The sequence below is a fragment of the Acromyrmex echinatior genome, chromosome 8 (genome assembly GCF_024713525.1).
Source record: "Acromyrmex echinatior isolate Ae372 chromosome 8, ASM2471352v2, whole genome shotgun sequence".
NCBI lineage: Eukaryota > Metazoa > Arthropoda > Insecta > Hymenoptera > Formicidae > Acromyrmex > Acromyrmex echinatior.
The window spans coordinates 2,344,756-2,366,731 of record NC_141859.1 but is presented as its reverse complement, the minus strand read 5'-3'; the positions used below and the strand labels follow the sequence as shown (position 1 = coordinate 2,366,731).

Here is a 21,976-nt window from a genome sequence, read left to right as displayed (position 1 = left end):
AATAGCCATACTGATTTAGTTTGTTTCCGCAATTAGTATACTATCGTTTCAATATGCAGTTGAATATTTATTATTAATAAAATATTTACATACGTAGTATATTTGCAATAGATTATAAATTAATAGCTACGTTAAGCAGAAAAAGCAACTTAAATACTATAATATTAGATATTATATATATATATAATATATATATATATTAGGTGTTGGAATTAATTCGTAGCGTTTTACAAGTGATGGGAAGTACTTTCATTAATGTATTTTTTAATGCTCATGTGAAATAAATAACATTCTTTCATTAAAAACGCTACGAATTAATTCCAACACCTAATATATTATATCTTTATATTGATAAAAATAATTTTATCTCCTTTCGGATCTAAAAGTATAATTAACGTAAAGCGCTTATTAAGTTACTTTTTCTATTAAACGTAACCGATCATTATAAGTTAGTATTATAAATTAATATCAATATAATTACATTCGCGCGGTGCAATCAGTACAAGATACGGCAGGATCGCTATATCACTTAAATATCGCACGTGAAGCGTCTCAGGAGAAGTTATGGAATGCGTCGAAGATAACTGATCGAAAAGAAGAGACCATCTTTCAAGAATGCAACGTGCTTCTGTATAAAGTATTACTGATGCACGCGCAACAAGTCGGCTGCGATCAACCGGATGTCGCTGTGAAAACATGCACCGAAGCTCTCGTGCGAGCGACGGACTGTAAGCTGTTTTTTATTTAAAAAAAAAAAAAGAAAAAAAGAGGAATAGTAAAATATTTGCCTATTGAGAGTTACATCACTTCAGGATTTTATTAAAATGTTATCCTATTATTTCAAATTTGGTTCTTTCTTCTTCTAAATATTTAATTCTTTCGAAAATCGTTAAATTCAATTTTCACTGCATCAATTAGTCTCTCATTATCAGTAAAATTCAGTTTTCTTGAAATTATAAAAAAAAACCTCATCCTACGAATCATTAATCAGCCTCACATCCGTAGCTGGACATTACGAATACATAGCGAATGTTCTATACGAACTGGGGATGAATCAGTTGCGATTGCGCGACGTGGAAGTTGCCTTCCAAAACTTGTCCAAATTCCTGGCGATGATTAAGAGAATCTCGGACCCGGAGGGAATATGCAATGCGCATATGGTGATGGCACTTGCGTACAAGTTATGTATCACGATAGAATGATTAATGTGGAGAACGTCGAGTAAAAAAATTCCAAAATTTTTTTTATCTATATTTTACCATCGCACATGCACGCATTTATTATGCGATCTTAATTTCGAAAAAAAAAAATGCGAATTTTTAACGTAATTCTTACGAGCGATTCATATTTGTAGGAATTGAACGACGATATAAACACGGAGAAGTATCTCCAGTTACTCATGGAAAGTGCAGTCGAATCTGGACTTACGAGAAAAGTAGCACAGGCACACTACTGCATTGGCGAGCATTTTTTGAATAAGGTATGGAATCATGAAATGTTGGATAACAAAAAAGGGGGAGGGGATAGAAATGACAAGATTATTGAGGAATATCTTATGTGAGAAATTATTACATTTTCCTGAATTCTTATGTTGTACAAAATGGCCCATTAGAAACGCGCTTGTAACGATAGTGCCTATTTAGCATATATATTTCACATTACATATACAGACTTGCTTAGAATTTCAGAAATAAAAATGCAGATTTATCGATAAAAGCGCGATCTGAATACGGACCAATATATCTACCTTAAATATATACAAATTACATATGCGCTAAGTGATACCTGATCAGTGTCGTAAAATATTAATAGAATATTTCCTTGGAGAGTTAACAATGTAAAAACAAGTTTGTATTTTTTTTTAGAGGAGGCCAGATATTGCAACCTTTCATTTAGAAAAATCCTTTGAATTGTATAACAAACTTGGTTTATGCAACGATGCTGATAAGGCGCGAGTCTTTGCCGGAGTTTCGAAAGGCTAGTTATACTTCTTCAACACGTAAACTGTAATATGAGACGCATTTATAATGCCTTCGTTTTTTTTAACAGGGCAAGAAACCATTGATCAATATATCCATCTTGTGCAGCAGTGCGGAACCGCCGATCCGAAAGCAATAACAATGCTTTGTCAATGGAAAAATCGTAGAAGCGTTTTTTGGACTGAAAAAGAAGAGAAGAAGCTACACGCTGGTAAGAGACAACATTTCATAATCAATCAAAATTTAAATAAAATCTCTACCAGAGTTTACCTCTTGCAATTCTTAAATATCTTGAATATCACGTCTTTATAATACATCACAAGTAACTCAATGCAATATTATCATATATTTTAGAAAGTTCAGAAAAGTTTGCTCAAGGAAACCAGAGGTGATGTCTCATGGTCGTAATGTGCTCTCAGCATTTGACATAATTTTTTGTAGTAAATAATATAATGCATAATATAAACATTCACAATTACATCAATGAACGTCTTTTATAAATGGCATTCTAGTATTACGGTAAAAATTAAAATTTAATAATTACAAATTTAATTTTAATAAAATAAAAATAAGTACTTTTGAAATTAAAAAAACAACGAAAGGATTAACGAAAGCAATTGAAAGTCAGCGCCTCCAATAATTCGCAATGTTTTTTTACAATCCTTGCACATTGTTTGCGACCTTCAGTAGTCTTTTTATTGTTTTTTCAATTTAAATATTAATGATATATTAAAAATGTAAAGAAGATATTAGCGATGCTTTTGTGTGCAGTTAAGTAATATTCTTTATATATATATATATATATATATATATATATATATATATATATATAAATAAGATACGTGCCGTATAATTATTTTCATAATTAAGCAAATATACTACTTGAATAAACTAATAAAAATCGTTTAAGAATAGGATATCCCTACATTATCTGTTATTAATTTTCAACAGCATAATATTAATTAGTATAGATTATCTTCATCATATAATTAAAAGATAGATGTCCTATTATCTTTAATACCTACTATCAGTATGAAATACATATATGTATAGGAAAATGTAATAACTTTAAATTTTATATTGTAATTATGTTACTTTTTTGTAATTTACATACCTATTTGTAATTTCTTCCGTAAGTTTCTTATACTTATTATATTACACACACAAAATTATATCAATCTCAAAACTATTTTACAACATGTATATGTGTGTGTGTGTGTGTGTGTGTGTGTGTGTGTGTGTATGCGCGCGCGCGCGTAAAATATGTGTGTATATATATATATACTCATGGATATATATATATATATGTATATATATATATATATATTCATATTAAAAAAATTCCAATTTTAAAATAATGTAAACAAACAATGCATTGTTTGATATAAGAATTTAAAAAATTTACAAGGTCAAAGGCTAGTATTCAGTCCATACTTATTTTAAGACCGTCTTAAGTAATGTCTTAAGATGCTAATAACAGCCTTCTAATTAGCTTATATACATGTTAAGACTGTACTTAAGACAGTCTCTTCTTCCTTTTCGTTAGGCCTCTGACCTGTGTTACACCTCTCATATGCTTGTGGTGTGCACACTGATTATTCAATTGTCACAAGCATATGAGATTTACAGTCAGAAAGTTGCTGGCCTTTTCCAGAAGAAATACGAGCGTAAATATTTTGATTCCTACCCGGAACGAACTGGGGACTTGTCATGATAGACCAGTACACTTTTTGCTATGTTATGCATCGTACTCGCGAAATTTAAGACAGAATCAAATATAAGAATTGACTATGAATATCGACCACAGAGCCACATTAGCATCTTAAGACATTATTTAAGATGATTTAAAAATAAAAACCATCTATGAATACCGACCGAAATAATTATATTATGTATACGTTATAATATATCGATAACATTGAGCATATAACAAAAAAACAATATAGTTTTTCAAAAAAAAAATACACCAATAATTATTATCACTTCAGTAATTTCTGCAATTTATAATGAAACTTCACAGAACGTATTCATTATATAACAATTATCAATACGACATTTGCTCCTCAAAACCTTTTTACAATTCTATATTCGAAAATTTTTAAATTTATTTACGATTATTACCTATGATGAATCAATTGTTTTCTTATACTAAAAAATAGAAACTTATATCGTGTGAACAAAATGCAAATTACATAGATTTCTGACAAATTATTGTGCAAACATTTTTATAATATTATTCTGTATTTATGCTGTGGTCTTATATATATATAATTATATTGTTTTAATATATATATATATTTTTTTTATCATCTACATATAATATTACAAACACAGGCTTACTTTTACATCTTAATTTTACAACAAATTAGTCCTTTCTGCATTTAATGCAAAAATTCTACAGCACAGCTTTATATATATATAGCTAATCTGTTCTGTTATTTGAAAAATAGTGTGAAGTCCTATTGTGAATGCTATTGTGATACCTATATTTAATACTTAACGAACGTTATTCTTAACAATATAAGTTAAAATGTAGCAACGAAAGCTTTGTGAATTTGATCGAAGACCGCCCGATCGTTGCAGTCTTTCCAATTTTCATCTAATATAAGAAATATAAAGTGCAAATTACCTTGAAAACTTCAGCATGCTGAAGAATAAGTTTGTGATAAAATATACGTCCATAAGATATTCGACGATTTACGCTCTTTCTTTCAATCAATTTAAATTCCCTGTAGCTGTAAATAGATACGCATTGCACACATGACGAAGATACATTTCTCAGATAAAAACGGGACCGAATGTACAGTAGTGATTGTTTGCTACAGGCACAATTAGTTCAACATAATACCATCATCGTCTATATCCATGACACTAATTGGATCCAAGGATGGCATATCAGCACTCTTGCGTATCTCACGTGATATGTTCTCCAGTGTTTCCATTTCCATTCCAACATCCTCTACCAAAGTCTTCGTAATAATCTCTTCTCGCTGCTGAACTTCAGCAGCAGCAAGATCAAATACTTCCTTCAATATCTCAGTTGCCGCATCCGCAGAGCTATTATCCGGGACATAAGTTGAATCTTCCTGTATTTCATACTTATTATTCATTACATTACTCTCGACTACCAACTCCTCGAGTTCTTTTAGCTCCTCTTCTAATTTCCTGTGCTTATCTGTTTGGATTGTGTCTTCCATCTCTTTTTTCGTTCCGTCGACATCGTTGTCGCTGTTTATTGTAATATCTTCAACGTCGTCTTCCATCACTTCGTGTGTTTCGCCATTTAGAAGATCTGGCATATCTCTTACACTATTAGATTCATCAACATCTGCAATAATTTCGACTTCTGTATTTTCTTCATTGGACTTATTTTGTTGTTCTTGCAATTGTTCGATTTCTTCATCTATAGCTATTATGTCATCTAAATCATTTTTTTCATTTAATGTTTCTGTTTCATCAGTCGGTAAAATTTCTGGGAGATTTTCTTCTGACTCTTCTATATGTATCTTCGAAGACTCATCTATTAAATCGCTTTGTATTTCTGGTTCTTCTATTATTTCATCTCTATCACCATCTATGAAGTTATTTTCTAAATTATTTTCACAACTTTCGTCTTGATCCTTGTTATCCTTTGTTCTATTATGATTTGATAAAATTGATAAGCTAGTCATTTCATTATCGTTCATTGCTTCATTATCTTTATCATTATTATATTCACTAATAGTATTTTCTTTTTCTGTGGAAGGAACTTCCGTGTCATTTTTTATTTCTACATCTTTGTCTTCTTCCTCATTTTCATTCTCCACGTTTTTATAATCTTCCAGTATAGCAATAGTAGCTTCCTGTGCATCATTGTCTTCAAATTTGTCATTATCTCTGTCTGACGTTTTATTTTCATTTTTCGTCGTATGTTCATCCTTTACATCTTTATCCGGTCTACCTTCATTATCCCCTATCTTTATTACTGTATCGTCCGGGGTAACTGAATTTTCACATTTTTCAGATTTTGTTTTTTCAATGTTTTCATCATTTGTAGATTCTTCTTCTAAGCGCGATTTACTCGTCGCTACGTCCAGTTTATCGTCTATGTCACCACTTTTGTCATTTTTTTCTTCCATTTTTTCCTTTGCATTTTTTGTATCATCTAAACTGCAGGGCTCGTCGTTAGTATTGTCTTCGATATTGACAATGACGTCCTCCGGATCATCGATATATTTGTCGACGGATGTAATTCTATCGGAACGTGACGTTGCTTCTTCAGAAATCTCATCTTGTGAAATGAGATCTATTTCCTGTTTCACCTTAATATTCGAAACAGTTATCTTTTCTAGTTTTAATGCAGCTTGCTTGAGATGTGTCAATTTATGTTTCGCACTGGACAACTTAGAGTCAAATTTCTTATTACATTTGTCGCAAGTGTACTCAGTTTTAACTTCTGACTGTGACAGAGATTTCGGGCTTTTAAATTCCGTCGATGTCATTTCTGTGCTGGACATAGAAGACGATCTTGTCCTATTGCGGATATTGCTTTCTTGTTCTTTTTTTGTAGGCGCAGTCGAATTCGTAGCTTTTAGTCTACTTTTTAAACTCTTATTTTCTTCAATGGATATCTCGTCGCTAGAGTCAGAACGCGCACTTGAGGTTGTTCCTTTCGTTTTCAGTTTTTTCTTTGTATTATTTACACTTTCATTTAATTTAATTTTATCTGTTTCTTTTTGTTTCTGAGAACCTTCAGAATCAGAACTCCTATTATCTATTATTCTTTTACGTCCCCGCGTTTTCGTCAAATGTGTGTTGGACTGTTGCTCTGCATCAACTGAAATTTTTCGCTTCTGTGGACTGTCAGAATCCGAACTCCTATTATCTATTAGTCTTTTACGTCCTCGCTTTTTCATCTGTTGAGTACTGGACTGTTGTTCTGCATCAACAGACGCTTTTTGCTTTTGAGAACCTTCAGAATCCGAACTCCTGTTATCTATTCTTTTACGTCCTCGCGTTTTCATCAATTGAGTACCGGGCTGTTGTCCTATATCGATTGTCGTTTTTGGTGATTTCTCCTCGTTCGAGTTCGTGTGTTCATTACTGACTCTTGTCACTTTCGATGGTGTACGTTCGACATCACTTCTCGACCTCACTATGCTAATTTTCCGTTTCCTTCCTCGTCTTGCTTTACCATTGATTATGTGATTCCTCATTTTAGGTGAAATACTCAAAGAACTAATTTCTTCGGAATATTTTCCTTCTTTCTGAGAATTAATGAACAATGCATTATCATCCTTATCTTTTTCGTGTACCTTACCTTTCTCTGTATTATGCATCTCATTTTTCTCCATTTTGCATGCCTTGTCTTTGACCGTCTCGCGTGTTTTGTCCTTTTCCGTCTCGCGTGTTTTGTCTTTCTCCGGCTCGCGTGTTTCGTCTTTTTCCGTCTCGTAGGTTTCGTCTTTTTCCATCTCGTGTGTTTCGTCTTTCTCCGTCTCGCATGTTTTGTCTTTCTCTATCTCATGTGTTTCATCTTTCTCCTCTTTCTTAAGTGACTGGCTCAATACATCTTTCAAAAAAACCGCACATAATTTCGTTTCTGTCTTGGATTGTATCTGGCGAGATCGTCGCTGCGACTTAGCAATACTCGGATCCATCGTTATCCAACAATTTTTGCAAACCGTTAGACCCGTGCGATAAAATCTATACATGTCGATATCATTCGCAACAGTATTATGACACTTGTCACAACTCCTGACTTTCGATTTGTTGCTTCGCGGTTTCATTTCTACATTCACACTCCGCGCCTTACGTCCTTTAATATGCCGCTTACCACGTGCCATGTCCTCGTTACTATCACTATCAGAATTTATTGAACCATAAAATGTAATATCTGGAAACGTGGTAATGGTCGTTTTACGATTTACAACATCTGTGTGGATCTGCAATAAAATAAATATAATTATAAATATTAATATAAATGCCATTGAAAATAAACAAATCAACACAAAATATAACATAACAAGAAATATATAGATATTGATTAGACAATAAATGATTTATTTTTTCTTTTTATATAGCAATCCTGCAGCCTGTTATCACTAATCATTTTTTATCTCAAAATCCAAATTTTAATTATTACGAAAATTTTAATTTTACTTTCATTACAAACATCACAAACATGTCTTAACATTTTTAACTGCTATTCTAGACTGAAAAAACACAGAGCCTCATCAGTTGGAGATGGAGTAGAGAAGGGATTAAGATTTAAAATGGCCAGTGATAACAGGTTGCAGAGCTAATATGAGAGGAAAAAATTAGTCTATTATGTTAACCCTAGCTATACACACTGGAATTCCAGAAATCCTGGAGCAATTTGCTAAATCAAGATTTTTTCGTGCTTCTGAACTGAATTTTTATTTTGAACCTACATCTCGAAATTCCTAAATTTTATTGACTTTTATGCATTATGGATTTATTCCTTAATCATTTCTCCATAGATTGAAAAAAAAATTGATTGAAATGTCCATTTTTAGGAAAGTTACAGTACAAATATGGATGGGGTCCCAGGGACCTAAGTATGTATATCAAGGGTAAAAAAAAAAAAGTGTATAATTAGGGGTAAGACTTCTTTCATCTCGGTTAAGCTAATAGACTATTAACTCGTGGCCAACAATTCAATGTCAATTCACATTCAATATCACTTTCCATTTTCTCTTCTCTTTCTCTAATGTCTACTTTTACCAGTATAGATTAACTTTAATCTCAGTTTAACTTATTGAGTATCTTCTTCTGATTCTTAGGATTAAAAAAAGGTAAAAAATAAATTAAATCGAGACTAATTTACATTGATAGAAATAGGACATAAGATAACTGTTGGCATTATGGCAAGCTAACTATTAGCAAGTTACTATAACTGGAAATTAAGAGACCCTTATGTTTATTTCTATCAATATAGATTAAGTTTAATCTTGGTTTAATTTACTCTTTATTCTTTTCTAATTCTTAGAACGAGAAAAAGATGAAAAATAAGTTAAACTATGACTAAAGTTAAATCTACAAATAGAAACAAACATTATTGTCCATTATTGTCTGACTGTGTACATAATTCGCAATAATTTGTTATTACCTTTGGATAATTTGAATAGGTTATCTCTTCATTAATCAGAGCCTTTAAATTATTGAATGAATCTTGATATATCCTTTTTAGATCATATAAAACATCCAAGTTATATCGACATGTTAGGCATATTAACCACGAATTGTTTTTCTTGTTAATCTGCAAGAACAGAATATTTAAAATATAGACAACTGTAGTTACACTATTTTCTTGCGATAAAGAGGAGCAATTTAAACTTACATCATCGTTGAAAACACTGCGGATCTTCCGTAAAGGATTAAATACGCTCTTATCCTTGCTAATGTCGAAGATACGGTTACTTTCCACTAATTCGTAGCACAGGAAGCAACATCGCATTGACGTTTCAACTTTCGGCTCCGGCACCTTGTGCGAGTTCCTATACCTTTGTACAAACTTAGTGCACTGATCTAATTCATACGCGCATTTGTAACATATCTTGTTCGACAGATCGATGCTCTCGTTAATCTAAGACAACAGAATAGGTTATAAATTTGAGAGACAATTATTCTGAAATTAGCCAATTATCATTATTAATTTTAAATCATCTTTCTTTCGTTACGAATGAAAGAAAACAAAAATCTAAATCGTTCTGTGATACACACATGTTCGAAACTTTTATCAACAAATGAACCAATATAGTCGGATGATTTAATAAGATCCAAGTAAATGCAATAAAAATGACACAATACGATAATATCCAGTATTATATAGTTATCCAAAAATATTCAAGTCTAATCAAATTTCTCCGAAAATTTGCGACATAAATAAATATAAATACAAAATTGCGAATTGGCCAGGAGATCAAACTGGGTAAAGAACTTCAATCATACACTGTGTACATATTTTTATATACATACACACATAACGCATACACATTACGCACGTACGTTCCGCAAAATGTCGGTAAAACGAAATACGAGATGGATACTAGACGGACACGCTCCACGTTGTCTCTTTTTCTTTTTTTTTTGCAAAGAAAGTATTGCTTATTCGGCTTGTAGAATAAAAAAAAATCAAAATTGCATGCAAGTCATATGGCCTGTCACGCAATCACTTGCAACCCCGCCATCCCTCGCGATATTCCGACTTCCGACCAAAACTTCGGAACTATTTGTTACGGCGTAGTAACAGACCGTCGTTTTCTCTCTCTCTCTCTCTCTCTCTTCCCCTTTGTTTCCTGTTTCGACAAGCGCAGATTGCGAGTCACGCTCACAGATGGCGCGACGTGTCGCTTCTCGATGCACGCATAATTAAGTTAATCATGCGCGAAACGCGTTTCGCTAAATTGAAAAGAAAATGATCCAAAGACGTCAATTTCCTTGATTATATTTGCACAAAGAAAAAAAACCACGACGGACATGTTCATCGCCGCAACTCCGGGCACGCGAGTGACAAAGTCTCAAGATCGAATCTAACCTATAAACCGGTATGATTCTAACCTAAATTCGGAACAGCAATCTCCCGATGGAAATCTTTCGACCGCGATCACCCCACTGAAATTCTAATGAGCATTTTTGTTTCTCGATAAAATCACCCACGACTTGACCCGCTTTTCAGGACGGGAGCGAACAACCATTTATGTAGGTTTGTTCTCTACAGCGTTTCCTGCATTTTTCGATTGTGAATAAAACTGGTTTATTTATTTCTAAATATCGATGTAAAAGTTGATGGTTAAGCATAAGTAGGTAAATATTGTTAAAAGAGGCGAATATGTGGGACACAGATTCCAAGAATCGATCCCAATACGCGCGAATATTCGAGGAGTCGAATAACATGAACAGTTCCTCAAATCGGGAGGGGGGGGGGGAGAGAAAAGGTGTCTTGCGCAGCGCTGTTGATTTACCGATCCTACCTTGGTGGACAAACACGTTCTGATCTGGTCGCCAAACGTACTACGATTATCAGGAGTGACGTCCAGGAAGACACCCTCGTTGCTCGCACACACAAAGCAGTAGTGGTCAGGCATTGCGACGCGCGAGAGGGGGATACGTAATCAGGGTAGCATCACCTCGAGTCGCCGGTCAGGACGAGATACGATCCAACGAGATCGTAAGACTCTTCACTGTACACAGTTCAATGGCAGTCCGCTGTTTTCGCTAAGCTCGCTACTTGCGTTACTTCTTGCGTAGAGCAACGCGTGCGAATTCCTAATTTCTACCTAATCTTACCGCGGTTGACTATACCACACCACGAATAGAGAATTGGCGGTAATCGTCTACGCTACGCGTGATAGAACATGGCGGCCCGACGCCATCGATTATGTGACTGTGCGATAAATCGAGCGATACATCGAAGATGCAAATCCTTTGATCCCATTCTCGTTTCTTTCGAGACTTTCTCTTTTTTGACGGAGCTTAGGATATTCACAACATTCCAAAACGTCCTCTCCGAGGAAAATTTTATTTGAAATATATAATAACTGTAACATGTATTACAGGATATACAGTAAATTCTTCCTCGGAGAGGACATTTTGGAATGTAATTTTGCTAGAATTGATCGTCAGTGATTATCGACCTGTGCAAAGCTGAAGAAATTGGTGATTCAATCGGTGAGATCGAAGAGCCTCGCAATCTGCATTGCGCGATTCGATATATCGATTGTTTGATATGTACATACGTTGTCTTTTAAATTTAAATTTGAGTTTTAGCTCATTCAGTTTCTAATCTGAATTCTGCTACGAATTATGGATTGTCTAGAATGAGTATTACGTGACTGACGTTAAACAGCGACGTTAAACAGCGCTGTATCTTACAACGTAAATTGCCTATCTAAAGGAGATATAAAAACGAAAACGAAATTTATTTGAATAACAACGTAAAATAACTATTGTACAAAGATATCTCGTATTCAAACGCTAACTGGACGACTCATTCATTTGGCTGCGTTCAGCAGAAAAAGCAACTTTACAATTATTGTAAGATTCTTTAAAGATTAGTTTATACATTTAGACCGATATTTATCCGTTCTTATTTCAAGACCATCTTAAGTAATATCTCAATATGTTAATACGGCTCTGTAATTGGTGATTCACATCTTAAAACTGGACTTAAGACAGTCTTGTATATAAATAAAAGAATTAATTATACCGGTCTCAAATTCAGTAGAGAAACTAAAGGCAAAAATCAATCATATTAAAGAATCACTGAGCGCTCGCTAATTAGTTTTCTCTGCTGTACGCATGCAACCATTTATTTACGACATTTTATCAAGCCTATCACTTATCATCGAGACGATTACGATATTATGTTCAATTAACTATATTTTTATATTGCAATGACCGCGTTCAGCAGAATTATGCATTTATTTTGCAATTGCTGAAAGTTTTCTTCATTAAGATAGGATTGTTTTTCTAGATATAAAAGAATAATTTAATCTACGCCAAATGTTAAGCATTAACTTCTTCTGAACGCGGCGAATATTTTATAGCTGACATCCGTTTTAAATGACTTATAATTCGCGCCTAATTTCAAGACAGAATTCTATTTATAATATATGAAATAAAATTCCGTCCTGAATTCTTACACGAGTTACAAACTGTAATGAAAAAACAAACTGTCTGAAATAGATTTGTTTTGAGATTTGTTTTGGCATGAATAAACACGCGGTGCGGAATCGTAGCTTGAAACATCACAGTGCACGCCACGACGAAAGCCTGAGTGTGAATCACGTCTCGTCATGTCTTCAACATTCAGCTAGACACTTTTCGGATTCCCTGTGCGGTCTCGTTTGTAATCGACAAATCCTCTATTCGATCCTTCGGTTCGCCAAACAGAAGCTTGAGGGTTTCTAATGCTGACGTGAATATACTCCTATAACGTAAAAAATAAATGCATCGGAAATAATTGTTAATTGTATTATACTGATTTATCTTTAAAAAATTAACTGCCCTGACAGCGTAAGCATTGTTATAAACATCGTAAGTTTTTTTTATGTAAAGCTCATTCTACAATTGCATAAGCAATCAATCAGATACAATCAATCATATACAATTCTTACAACTACAATTACTTACAACTACGTTTACGAAATTGTAGATTGGGGACTTAAGATAATTTTAAATACCTAATATAACTTTTTACATTAGTATAGCAGTATAGTTTTAATAATGTAGTTGCAAAAAATGCGTACGTAATTGATTGTCACTCGATCTTTATAACAATTACACTGTTTTTATATTAGAGCCATATTCGTATTATTACCAGTTGATTAATTATTGCCTGTCAATAAAACTTGACTAAAAATCTATAGATAGTTCATGTTATGTATATTATATTGTACTGACAACTGGCAGTAATATATGAACATAGTTTAGGTCAATGCAAAATTAATTAAAATTAAATTAAAATTATTTGACTGGGCGAATTTTAATCTCCAATTTAATTTAATTAATTTAAAGTTAATTCGCAATCGTCTATCTCCCTAATGTGTAGTGGGCTCTTGTTGTATACAAAACTCATGATGCTATGTATACAAGGATCAAGATGCAGAGACACTATAATTCGAATAAAAGGAGCTCCATCGAGCATCTCGACAGCTGGGCCATCACCTGACGCTGTCCTTCATGTTCCCGTAGATTTCGCCGGGCGGCAGCTTCACGGAAGGTACCGTCTCCTCCACGAAGTCCAGTCCGACGCACACTGCGTTGTCGACGATCTTGAGCGGCGTTTCCAGAAGGCTGGCGATGCTGCCGGTAATGGGGCTGGCGAACTCCAGGCCCGCGCGCATCCCGTCCTCTGCGTGGCCTAGTATCGTCGCGATCGACTCGTGGGAACCTCGCACGGCTTTGTACGCGCCGCAGAACGTCGAAGTCACCGTGGCGAACACCGGCAAACCCAGCAGACGACGTGTGCACATCATGCCACGAACGTTCGCGTCGCCGGAATTCGCGGGTGCGATGCTCGGTACGGTGGGATCGTGCGTGCCGCACATGACGCTCAATTGCTGCAGGACAAACGGCACGATAGGTGTGAGAGGGCCAGATATTGCATAGAATTAACTCTGAAATAGTCACTTAGTTCTTTTTGCATAAACGATTACTCGGGATGTTTTTCCCAATCAAAATTCACGATTATTTATTATATGTTACTGTTCTATAATTTATTAATATTTATTCCTTTCTAAAAAAAAATTAATAAAGAGAAATAAAAAACCTATAAATACCTATAAATTCTTGATCAGTATTCAAACAATAGTATAATTACATTCAAGATCAGTTAATAAATGTTAGAAGCAAATGTGTGTAAGCTGTAATATAAACGTAATATAAACTGACAAATAAACGTTTAAAATTTGATTTGTTTCTTAAACTATTTAAATTTATAAAAGCGTTTATAAGAAATTTATGACGTCTATTAAACGTTTTCTTACTATAGTAATATATCAAAGTTATATATCAAAATATCATTTTTATTTCGACGGGGGGGTTTAATCAATTTATTTAATGTTTTTATATACTGTAAAAAATGTTTCAGTTAAACATTTTTTTTATGTAAATTGTCTGCTTGGATAAAGAAAACTACTGCTGATTTTTATTTTCTCGTCGCTTAGAGTGTAAGAATTATATCAGATGAGACTATTCCTGGATTAGTCTTGTTATCTCAGAAATAGTTTACAATTCTCGTGTTATATTTTAAGATAAAATTTTACATATAATTATGTATAAGATTAAAAATAGAATCCTATTTTAATGAATGTGTATTTTAATATACATTTGTATATATATATATATATATATATATATATATATATATATTCTGGTTTTTAAATATTTTTTATTGTATTACTTCAGCAATCGACAATTAAATCAATCAAAATTTAGTCAAAGTTATTTTAATATTTATTTTCACCGAAGTAAATTAACTTTAATCTCGATTTAATTTACTCTTTATTTTTTACTTAGAACTAGAAAAATATACAATTATAAGTAGCAATTACAAGAATAAATCAATTAAGAGAAATAATTTTATTTTCGATCACAAAGAGAATTCTGATGCTTAATAATATTCATGTGCAAAAATATAAAAAGTAACTGAGGATAAAGTTAATCCGTATTGATAGAAATAGACATAAGTCACGTGATTAATCCGCTCGAAATAGCTGTGACAATCCGTCGTCGATCTCGCGGTTTTTGCGATCGGTTCAAATATTGGATTTACTTAACTTCCGCTGTATATTTCAATCACATCAAATAAGGTTTTTCACGTCTCGAATAACAAATGAACGTTAAAATTACGCCATTCCGCATACGATCTCAGTGACGTCAATTCGGAAATTGTGGCAACTCACGGTCAGAGAAACTAACATGGTACTTTGATTAACATCATAGTATTGACAATCTGTGGTACAGTCTGTGGTACTGCGGCGAATCGCGGAAAATTCTCCGTCAGCGGGAATAACTTTCCGTAACATCGCACTCTGAACGTTAAAAGTAAACGTCTGCAAATCGTCGATAATGAAAATTGGAAAGACGAATTATTAAATAAACATCGCCATATAGAACGGTGACTGTAATCGATCTGAAAAGCTATCGTTATACGCACATGATATGCGATGCGCACGATAGCCGAGGGTCTCTCGCTGATCTCGACCCGCGACGTCTCGGAACCCGCCATCGCTCCGGCCGGACACCTTGAGTTCGACGCGGCCCGCGATGACGAAGGACGACACGGCCGAGAAAGGTCGAAGTCCGCGCGTCGTCCACAACTTCTAAATTTAGCTGGTTAGCAGATCGGCGATACACGAGGCAACCGTCTCCTCGTTATCCCAGATACTCCGCGTCGCGTCGATCGGAGACGCAGTCCCTTCATGCGCTTCTCGATGCTTTTCATCGACCGCGTCGCGTCAATGTTTGTGGCGGCAACGCGCGCGAAATACAAAGATTAAGGTAAAACATATTACACGTAAAAAGATCTGTTTTTTGTGACTGAAGTGTACTTAAGATGATATAGATATACATTTGAAGTTTGGCAAAAGCGATATAGAAAGTTTTGGTAAAGTCTATGAGCCATAGAGAACAAATTCAGACAACACGCAATGTCTAGAAGATGTTTATAGAGTTTTTTTAGATATTTTTTAGACACATGTATATGTATATGTATTCCTAAGAAACATCTTCATGATGTTTTTATGGCGTCTTTAGTAGATACACGTATTGTCTGAGAACATAAAGATCCGGAGAAAAGAAAGCGCGAATAAACGTAGCTAGATAAACTAGTTTGTTTCGATGAAGGCACAGACATATTCTATTCTGTATCTATGGATAAGGCTGTAATTACGAATAAGAAGCCGAATTTACTTCAATGCTCATTACATCCACGTTCGTTCGTAAATGTTCGAATCTGAACGTTCGTTCGTGATTGTTTGTCTTCGATATAGCTTGATCCATGCACGGTCTAATCTATACTATTGTGATTCAAAATGGATAAAACCCATTCAATCAATTGTAAGCGACTTGAACTACAATAGTTTCGAATGAAATCTAACTTAAAACGATCACTCATCAAGTATTTACAATAAGAGACCTATTTGGAGTATAGGTCTTAATCTAAATTTAGGGTTCTAAACATTGCTATTAACGCGACTCTTTCCTCCAAGCATTAAACAATAAACTAAACACTAGACTCGTAAACGACGATTTGTACGATCGACTTCTTGGGTGGCGGCGCCGTCCCGGATACTGCGATATCGCGCAATACCGCCTCTACTGCTTCTTCCCAGTCCTGATCCTTTGTGATGCTCCGATCTATGGCCGCGGACCACTTTAATCGTGGCATAGATATGACCATCAGTACTTTTCTAAAATTGGTGTTTTATTGTTAATCTTCTTCTAACGATTTCTTAGAAAGTATCAATAAGAAAAATCATTTATTGAAATTTCTCTGTAACTAATTGTAGCTAATGTAGAAAGAATAATAAAGAGAGATATATACCGTATATCAGAGTGCAACGCCGACATATCGCCGCCTGCTTGTTCACCTAATTTCCTAAGAGCCTCAGCCAATGGACCGCTCAGTCTTTGTAGTCTCCTCCAGGACTGAGTGTACTGTCGTCTGACGAGCTCGATGATGGTGCTAGTCAGTGCCAAGCCGACTAAGATGTATAAAGTGCACAATAAAGTGTACTTCGGCTTCTCTGATTAATAGACAATATATAAAAATAACTACATTAAATTTGGTGCAAATAGATAATCAACCTATTTTCATTAAGATTCGAGATTCTGAAGATATAGGAAATTTCTATTTTTTACTTACTTGGGACGAGATCGCCGAAACCTATGGTAGTCATGGTTACGAAACAGAAGTAAAATCCATCAAAAAAATCCCAATCGTCCTCCCACAGCATAAACATTCCAGCTCCGCAGGCGAGATAAAGGAAGAGTAGCATAATGGTGGCACAAGCACCTATAAAAAAGATCATCAGACCAAAAATCGATTAAATTAATTAAAAATGTATGTATTTAAAATTTACATATAAATATTATTATTATTAAGTAGATCTAACTTCAACTACATTTGACTTCTTTATTTATTTTATCTAAATCAATTACGATAATTAAACTCACCTAGTGATCGTCGACCGGTTATATTCGTCGGGATGAACGAAAGCTTCGCGAGAAACGGAAGTTTCGACTTCACCATCAACCCGATGTGCATTATCGCATTTGCGAATAATTTTCCCCAATCAGCGATTACTATCAAGGTGAGAGGTATACCGACGAAAGCGAAAAAGATGCAGAAAATTTTTCCCCAGTTGGTCGAGGGCACAACATTGCCATATCCTATCATGCAAATGCAAATCATCGTAAAGCAAACTAATACCCATTTCTATCAATGTAGATTAACTTTAATTTCGGTATAACTTACTCTTCATCTTTTTTAGTTCTAAAAATTATAAGGGTAAGTTGAACCAAAATTAAAATTAAACTACATTGGTTAAAATAAATTGATATTTCCTTACATAAATCTAATATTCTTTAATTTAATATTAAAAGACATCAGTAATTAATTCTATTTATTTATTTTAAATATTAAAAGCATTGTTGTTTAATACTCCAAATAAATAATTAATTATTATCTTTAGTATTAAATTGATCAGTATTAAATTTTTATATAAAGGCAACAAAATGTAGCCGAAGTTTTCAACTTTATCTAATTTTAGGGATGACGGAATTTTAGTACAAGATGATTTTTTTTTTGCGAGAAAGAAAAAATAATTCCATATTATTGATTCCATATATTATAATCCATAAATTCTTCAATAAAATCTTCAGTGATAATTAGGACTAGATACCAATTGTCGTGAGGACCGTGCTGGCGAAAAAAATCGCCTGGAAAATGTTCCATCTCTCAGTCACGATGGGTGATAGTTCCGATTCAGGAAAATCAGGACGATTAATGATATCTGTCACGAAGCTGATCAGGAGACCCGCCTCCGCTGCTTCCTGAACTGCTTCTTCATAGATGCGCAATTTCACGCTTACCTGAAAGACACCGAGTGTCGTGACGGAATATTCATATTTCAATATCGTTAATTTCTCACCAAGGTATGCAGATTGAAAATGTCTGTGCTGTTGGAAACTGTCTCCACAAAGCGATATCGTTGCATACGTAATCTTGCGCGTAAACGCTCGAGCCGTCTGAGCTCTGCCGGAAGTTCGATCTGCCGGAAAACCTGGAGACGTATTTAAAATAAAAAATTTTATGAAACAATTTTGATATATAAATCATATCTTGAATCGCATAAATCTGAATTGTTTAAGATAACAATTATACTGAACGATCAACTGTTGTTTCTAAATGTATAAGCCAATAATTAAATAAAACTATATAAAGGAAGTTAAATAGCGTATTGTGTGTAAAATGATTAAATAAGACTATATTTTAAAAAGTGTTGAATGGCATATTTTCTATTTTACGTTATTATTTAGGACTATTATGTCATTCAAAATTTTAAATTAAATTGTACTTACTTTTTATAAATGTTTCAAAAATTTCGCTGACCATTATGAGATTAACGTATTGAAGAAGTTATAGATGCTTATTAAATCATCTTCCTTTATTGGAAGTTCGCGTTAATGATTGATTGAAGTCAATAATAAATCGATAAAGTCTTTAAACCATAAGTATTGCTCTTGAGTCTCAAGTGCTATTTCAGACTAATGAGAATAAACCATTCGATATATGCGTATTTATCGAGCAAATGGACATCCATCTGCACTGTTTACAATCGTTGATTTACTGACGTGCGTATATCGTTATTAAAACGTGCTGGAAGTAACTCCTAATTTGTTGGAGATTATACAACATAAAATACTCGTTTCTTTTTAAGGAAGCTTAGCAATGCTAGAAATATTATTTTCAATTGTTATTGAAAACGAATCATTTCGAAGAAAGCGTTGATTTTTTATTAATCATTTCAACAGTTGTCCCATGAATAATTAATTTTTTAATTAATATTTGTTAATTTTGTACGTTGCAATCGTCTTTTAAGCCACTCATATAGAGATGAGAAATCGGCGGACGTAAATGAATCGAGTTCATTGAGAAGCAATATTGTTTAGGAAATACGTTATTTCCGCAGCTGTTTTATGGCACACTTAAAAAATCATGATCATCCTGAATTTCAACGCACTGATATTTTTACCAAACTTCATTGAAGGCGTCAGTAGTAATATATTTCCAACCAAAACCGCGCGATTGGTTCGCCGCTAAAAATAAAGGTACGATTCGGTGGGCTATAAGTCCGTTCGTTATTGTACAGAATGTAAATATTTATGGAATATCGAATACATTTAACTCCACGCTAGAAATCTCGATGTTTCTCAAACGAAAACTCGTGCATATGACTCGTGAACTTTGTAAATTCGAGATATTGTTGGCGGCATCTCGCTTTCTTCTTCGATCGTTTTGTCGCGCGTTTTATGTAATACGACAAGTTTTCTTCAAAATTGAAATTGAACGGAAATCATTGATTTGTGTGCCCGCAATCGCGATCAATCGGACGCGAATAGACGAGGAATTCAGAAAGCGAAAAATAAACGGATTGTTCACGCGGTTATTTTGATTCTCTTTAAATCCATTTGTTACAGAAAAGACATCTGATTTCCAGTAAATATCAACTAAAAGTAATATAATTATAATATAATTATAATTTTCTACTCAATGTAATTGTGTTATATAATTGTTAATTTTGTATTACAGTTATATTATTGGTTATATTAATTATAACTAATAATTACACATAAAGAATGGTTTCGCTGAAATATCTAAAAAAATGTTGCTAAAAATATATAGATCTGAAAATAAATTTTGTTGAGTTACCAAAATAATTATGTAAGATACTCAAACTGACCGCTAGAATATATTAAAATCTTTTTTACAGCTTTGCTCATCATGCTGAAATTTTCTACACAAATATTTCGATGGACCAATAAAATTATTTTCAGATCTGTATGTAGCTAAATTTTTAGATATTTCAACAAAACCATTCTTTCTGCGTATGTTTATCAATTAGCGTTTGATGGATAAAATCAATCTTCACTTTTATAAATGATCATCAATTTTAAGGAAAACTCGTAGCCAATAAGATCACCATTGAATCTTATTTATTATGTCTATCTTAAATTTTATGTTTCAAAATCTCGGACAGAGAAAGAATTAATTAATATCGCATCGGTCAAATTGTTTAAATTTGATTTATTAATTTTTTCTCCATCTGAAATTTCGGTGCGATTTCTAGTATTACGAGTTTAATGTACAAGGCTTTATTTATATATCAAGAAAGTAAATTTGAATCATGCTCAAGATAATATCGTCTTCATTTCAAGACTCACCAGTCCGCCGATCGCGGTATAAAGCATTAGGGTGATCAGTAGCCCCACGTGACCGCCAATCGACTTGATTTTCCGTAGCGTTTCTTTCTTGACGAATTGTCTGGTGTTCTCGCTGTTCGTCGTGGTGCCGATTTCGACAGATGAATTGTACTTATTACTGTTGGTCATCACGCTCGTGTTTTTCACGAGAGACGTAGGCGCACCAACCACTCGGAGAAGACTGATTGGCATGCTTTGCTCCGCGATGTTTCCCCCAGTAAAGCAAGGTTCTTTGAACCATCCCGAGTAGCATAATTCATTGACGAGATATCGGTTTATAAACATTGGCATGCATTGGAAATGTTGGGCCAATATTGCGCCAATAAATTAATTATGCTGTACTAGGATCGCTGCATTTCAAACTATGTGCGATATTAAATTGCAGCAGAAAATGATGTACGTGATAATAAACTTGCAGAAGAGTTCTGAAGAGTAGAAGAATAAAAAGTGAAAGAAATGGAGAGGTGAATATGCAATGTTTAATATTCAATATCTAGAATTATCAAAAATTAAACGTAACTGCGTTCAAACAGTATTTTGAATTATTGTATATAATATATATATTTTAATTACGAAATATCGTACATTACTTTAAATATATACATATATATTTAATAATATATATTATATATATATATATATATATATATATAAGATTTAATTGTTAACTATAACATAATGTATATGATTTTATAATTTTCAACAATTAAAATATACATATACATATACTGATACCAAATATTTACTTTAAATTATTTCGTTAATAAGTATATTAATTTAGCCTTATTTAATCCTTAATTTATACATAATTGTGGAAAAAGAGAAATGAAAGGTCGACAATTAATATCCGGAAAACTAATTCTGGTATACAGCACAGATCCCAAGATTTCTCACATCAAATTAAACACATCAATTAAATTTATTATTTAAAATGTGAACTTACGCGACTAATAAACAATTAACAATTTTCACACGTTCTGTATGTGCGAAAAAGTATGTATCTT

General features: G+C 33.6%; 4 protein-coding genes and 1 long non-coding RNA gene across 9 annotated transcripts in view; 1 reads left to right on the top strand and 4 right to left on the bottom strand.

The window, feature by feature from the left end:
- Nadsyn (NAD synthetase) overlaps positions 1 to 11,086 on the bottom strand; it is a 48,337-nt gene extending 37,251 nt beyond the window's left edge. The window contains exon 1 of the mRNA XM_087408938.1: positions 10,955 to 11,086. The gene's annotated coding sequence lies outside the window, so the exon portion shown is untranslated. The remainder of the gene's footprint in view (positions 1 to 10,954) is intronic.
- LOC105150105 (uncharacterized) lies at positions 1,550 to 11,089 on the bottom strand. Of its 5 annotated transcripts, none has more exons than XM_011062964.2 (4): positions 10,955 to 11,089; positions 9,322 to 9,567; positions 9,091 to 9,240; positions 1,550 to 7,903 (listed from the first exon to the last, which is right to left on the bottom strand). In XM_011062964.2, exons 1-4 carry the CDS (start codon positions 11,066 to 11,068, stop codon positions 4,811 to 4,813), a joined length of 3,603 nt encoding a protein of 1,200 aa, XP_011061266.1. In that variant the 5' UTR covers positions 11,069 to 11,089; the 3' UTR covers positions 1,550 to 4,810. The 5 variants fall into 5 exon arrangements, with proteins under 5 accessions (XP_011061266.1, XP_011061267.1, XP_087265058.1 ...); XM_011062965.2 differs by lacking the exon at positions 10,955 to 11,089 and adding an exon at positions 9,960 to 10,504; XM_087408932.1 differs by lacking the exon at positions 10,955 to 11,089 and adding an exon at positions 9,990 to 10,504.
- On the top strand, positions 11,013 to 14,260 carry LOC147908677 (uncharacterized). Its single transcript, XR_015546004.1, has 2 exons — positions 11,013 to 11,151; positions 13,677 to 14,260. It is a non-coding gene; the product is annotated as an uncharacterized LOC147908677 (long non-coding RNA).
- Positions 11,884 to 15,909, bottom strand: LOC105150104 (perilipin-1). The gene is made up of 3 exons (XM_011062963.2): positions 15,643 to 15,909; positions 13,650 to 14,044; positions 11,884 to 12,912 (listed from the first exon to the last, which is right to left on the bottom strand). The coding sequence occupies exons 1-3, from the start codon at positions 15,712 to 15,714 to the stop codon at positions 12,792 to 12,794; spliced, it is 588 nt and encodes a 195-aa protein (XP_011061265.1). The 5' UTR covers positions 15,715 to 15,909; the 3' UTR covers positions 11,884 to 12,791.
- On the bottom strand, positions 15,047 to 21,388 carry LOC105150103 (potassium channel, subfamily K, member 16). The gene is made up of 7 exons (XM_011062962.2): positions 20,934 to 21,388; positions 18,641 to 18,772; positions 18,392 to 18,581; positions 17,664 to 17,879; positions 17,353 to 17,502; positions 17,032 to 17,233; positions 15,047 to 16,897 (listed from the first exon to the last, which is right to left on the bottom strand). Exons 1-7 carry the CDS (start codon positions 21,261 to 21,263, stop codon positions 16,711 to 16,713), a joined length of 1,407 nt encoding a protein of 468 aa, XP_011061264.2. The 5' UTR covers positions 21,264 to 21,388; the 3' UTR covers positions 15,047 to 16,710.
- Between the last annotated feature and the right edge of the window lie 588 nt (positions 21,389 to 21,976).

Excerpts from the sequence above, each read along its gene's own strand:
- LOC105150105 (XM_011062964.2), bottom strand. The coding sequence starts at position 11,068 with ATGCCTGACCACTACTGCTTTGTGTGTGCGAGCAACGAGGGTGTCTTC. Across the intron at positions 9,241-9,321 it reads GCAGTGTTTTCAACGATGAT|ATTAACAAGAAAAACAATTC; the intron begins GTAAGTTTAAAT and ends CTGTTCTTGCAG. Across the intron at positions 7,904-9,090 it reads CCTATTCAAATTATCCAAAG|ATCCACACAGATGTTGTAAA; the intron begins GTAATAACAAAT and ends ATTTTATTGCAG.
- LOC105150104 (XM_011062963.2), bottom strand. The coding sequence starts at position 15,714 with ATGGCGGGTTCCGAGACGTCGCGGGTCGAGATCAGCGAGAGACCCTCG. Across the intron at positions 14,045-15,642 it reads TCGTGCGCATCGCATATCAT|CAATTGAGCGTCATGTGCGG; the intron begins GTGCGTATAACG and ends TTTGTCCTGCAG. Across the intron at positions 12,913-13,649 it reads AACATGAAGGACAGCGTCAG|GAGTATATTCACGTCAGCAT; the intron begins GTGATGGCCCAG and ends TTTACGTTATAG.
- LOC105150103 (XM_011062962.2), bottom strand. The coding sequence starts at position 21,263 with ATGCCAATGTTTATAAACCGATATCTCGTCAATGAATTATGCTACTCG. Across the intron at positions 18,773-20,933 it reads ATACCGCGATCGGCGGACTG|GTTTTCCGGCAGATCGAACT; the intron begins GTGAGTCTTGAA and ends ATACGTCTCCAG. Across the intron at positions 16,898-17,031 it reads GCGTTGCACTCTGATATACG|AAAAGTACTGATGGTCATAT; the intron begins GTATATATCTCT and ends CACCAATTTTAG.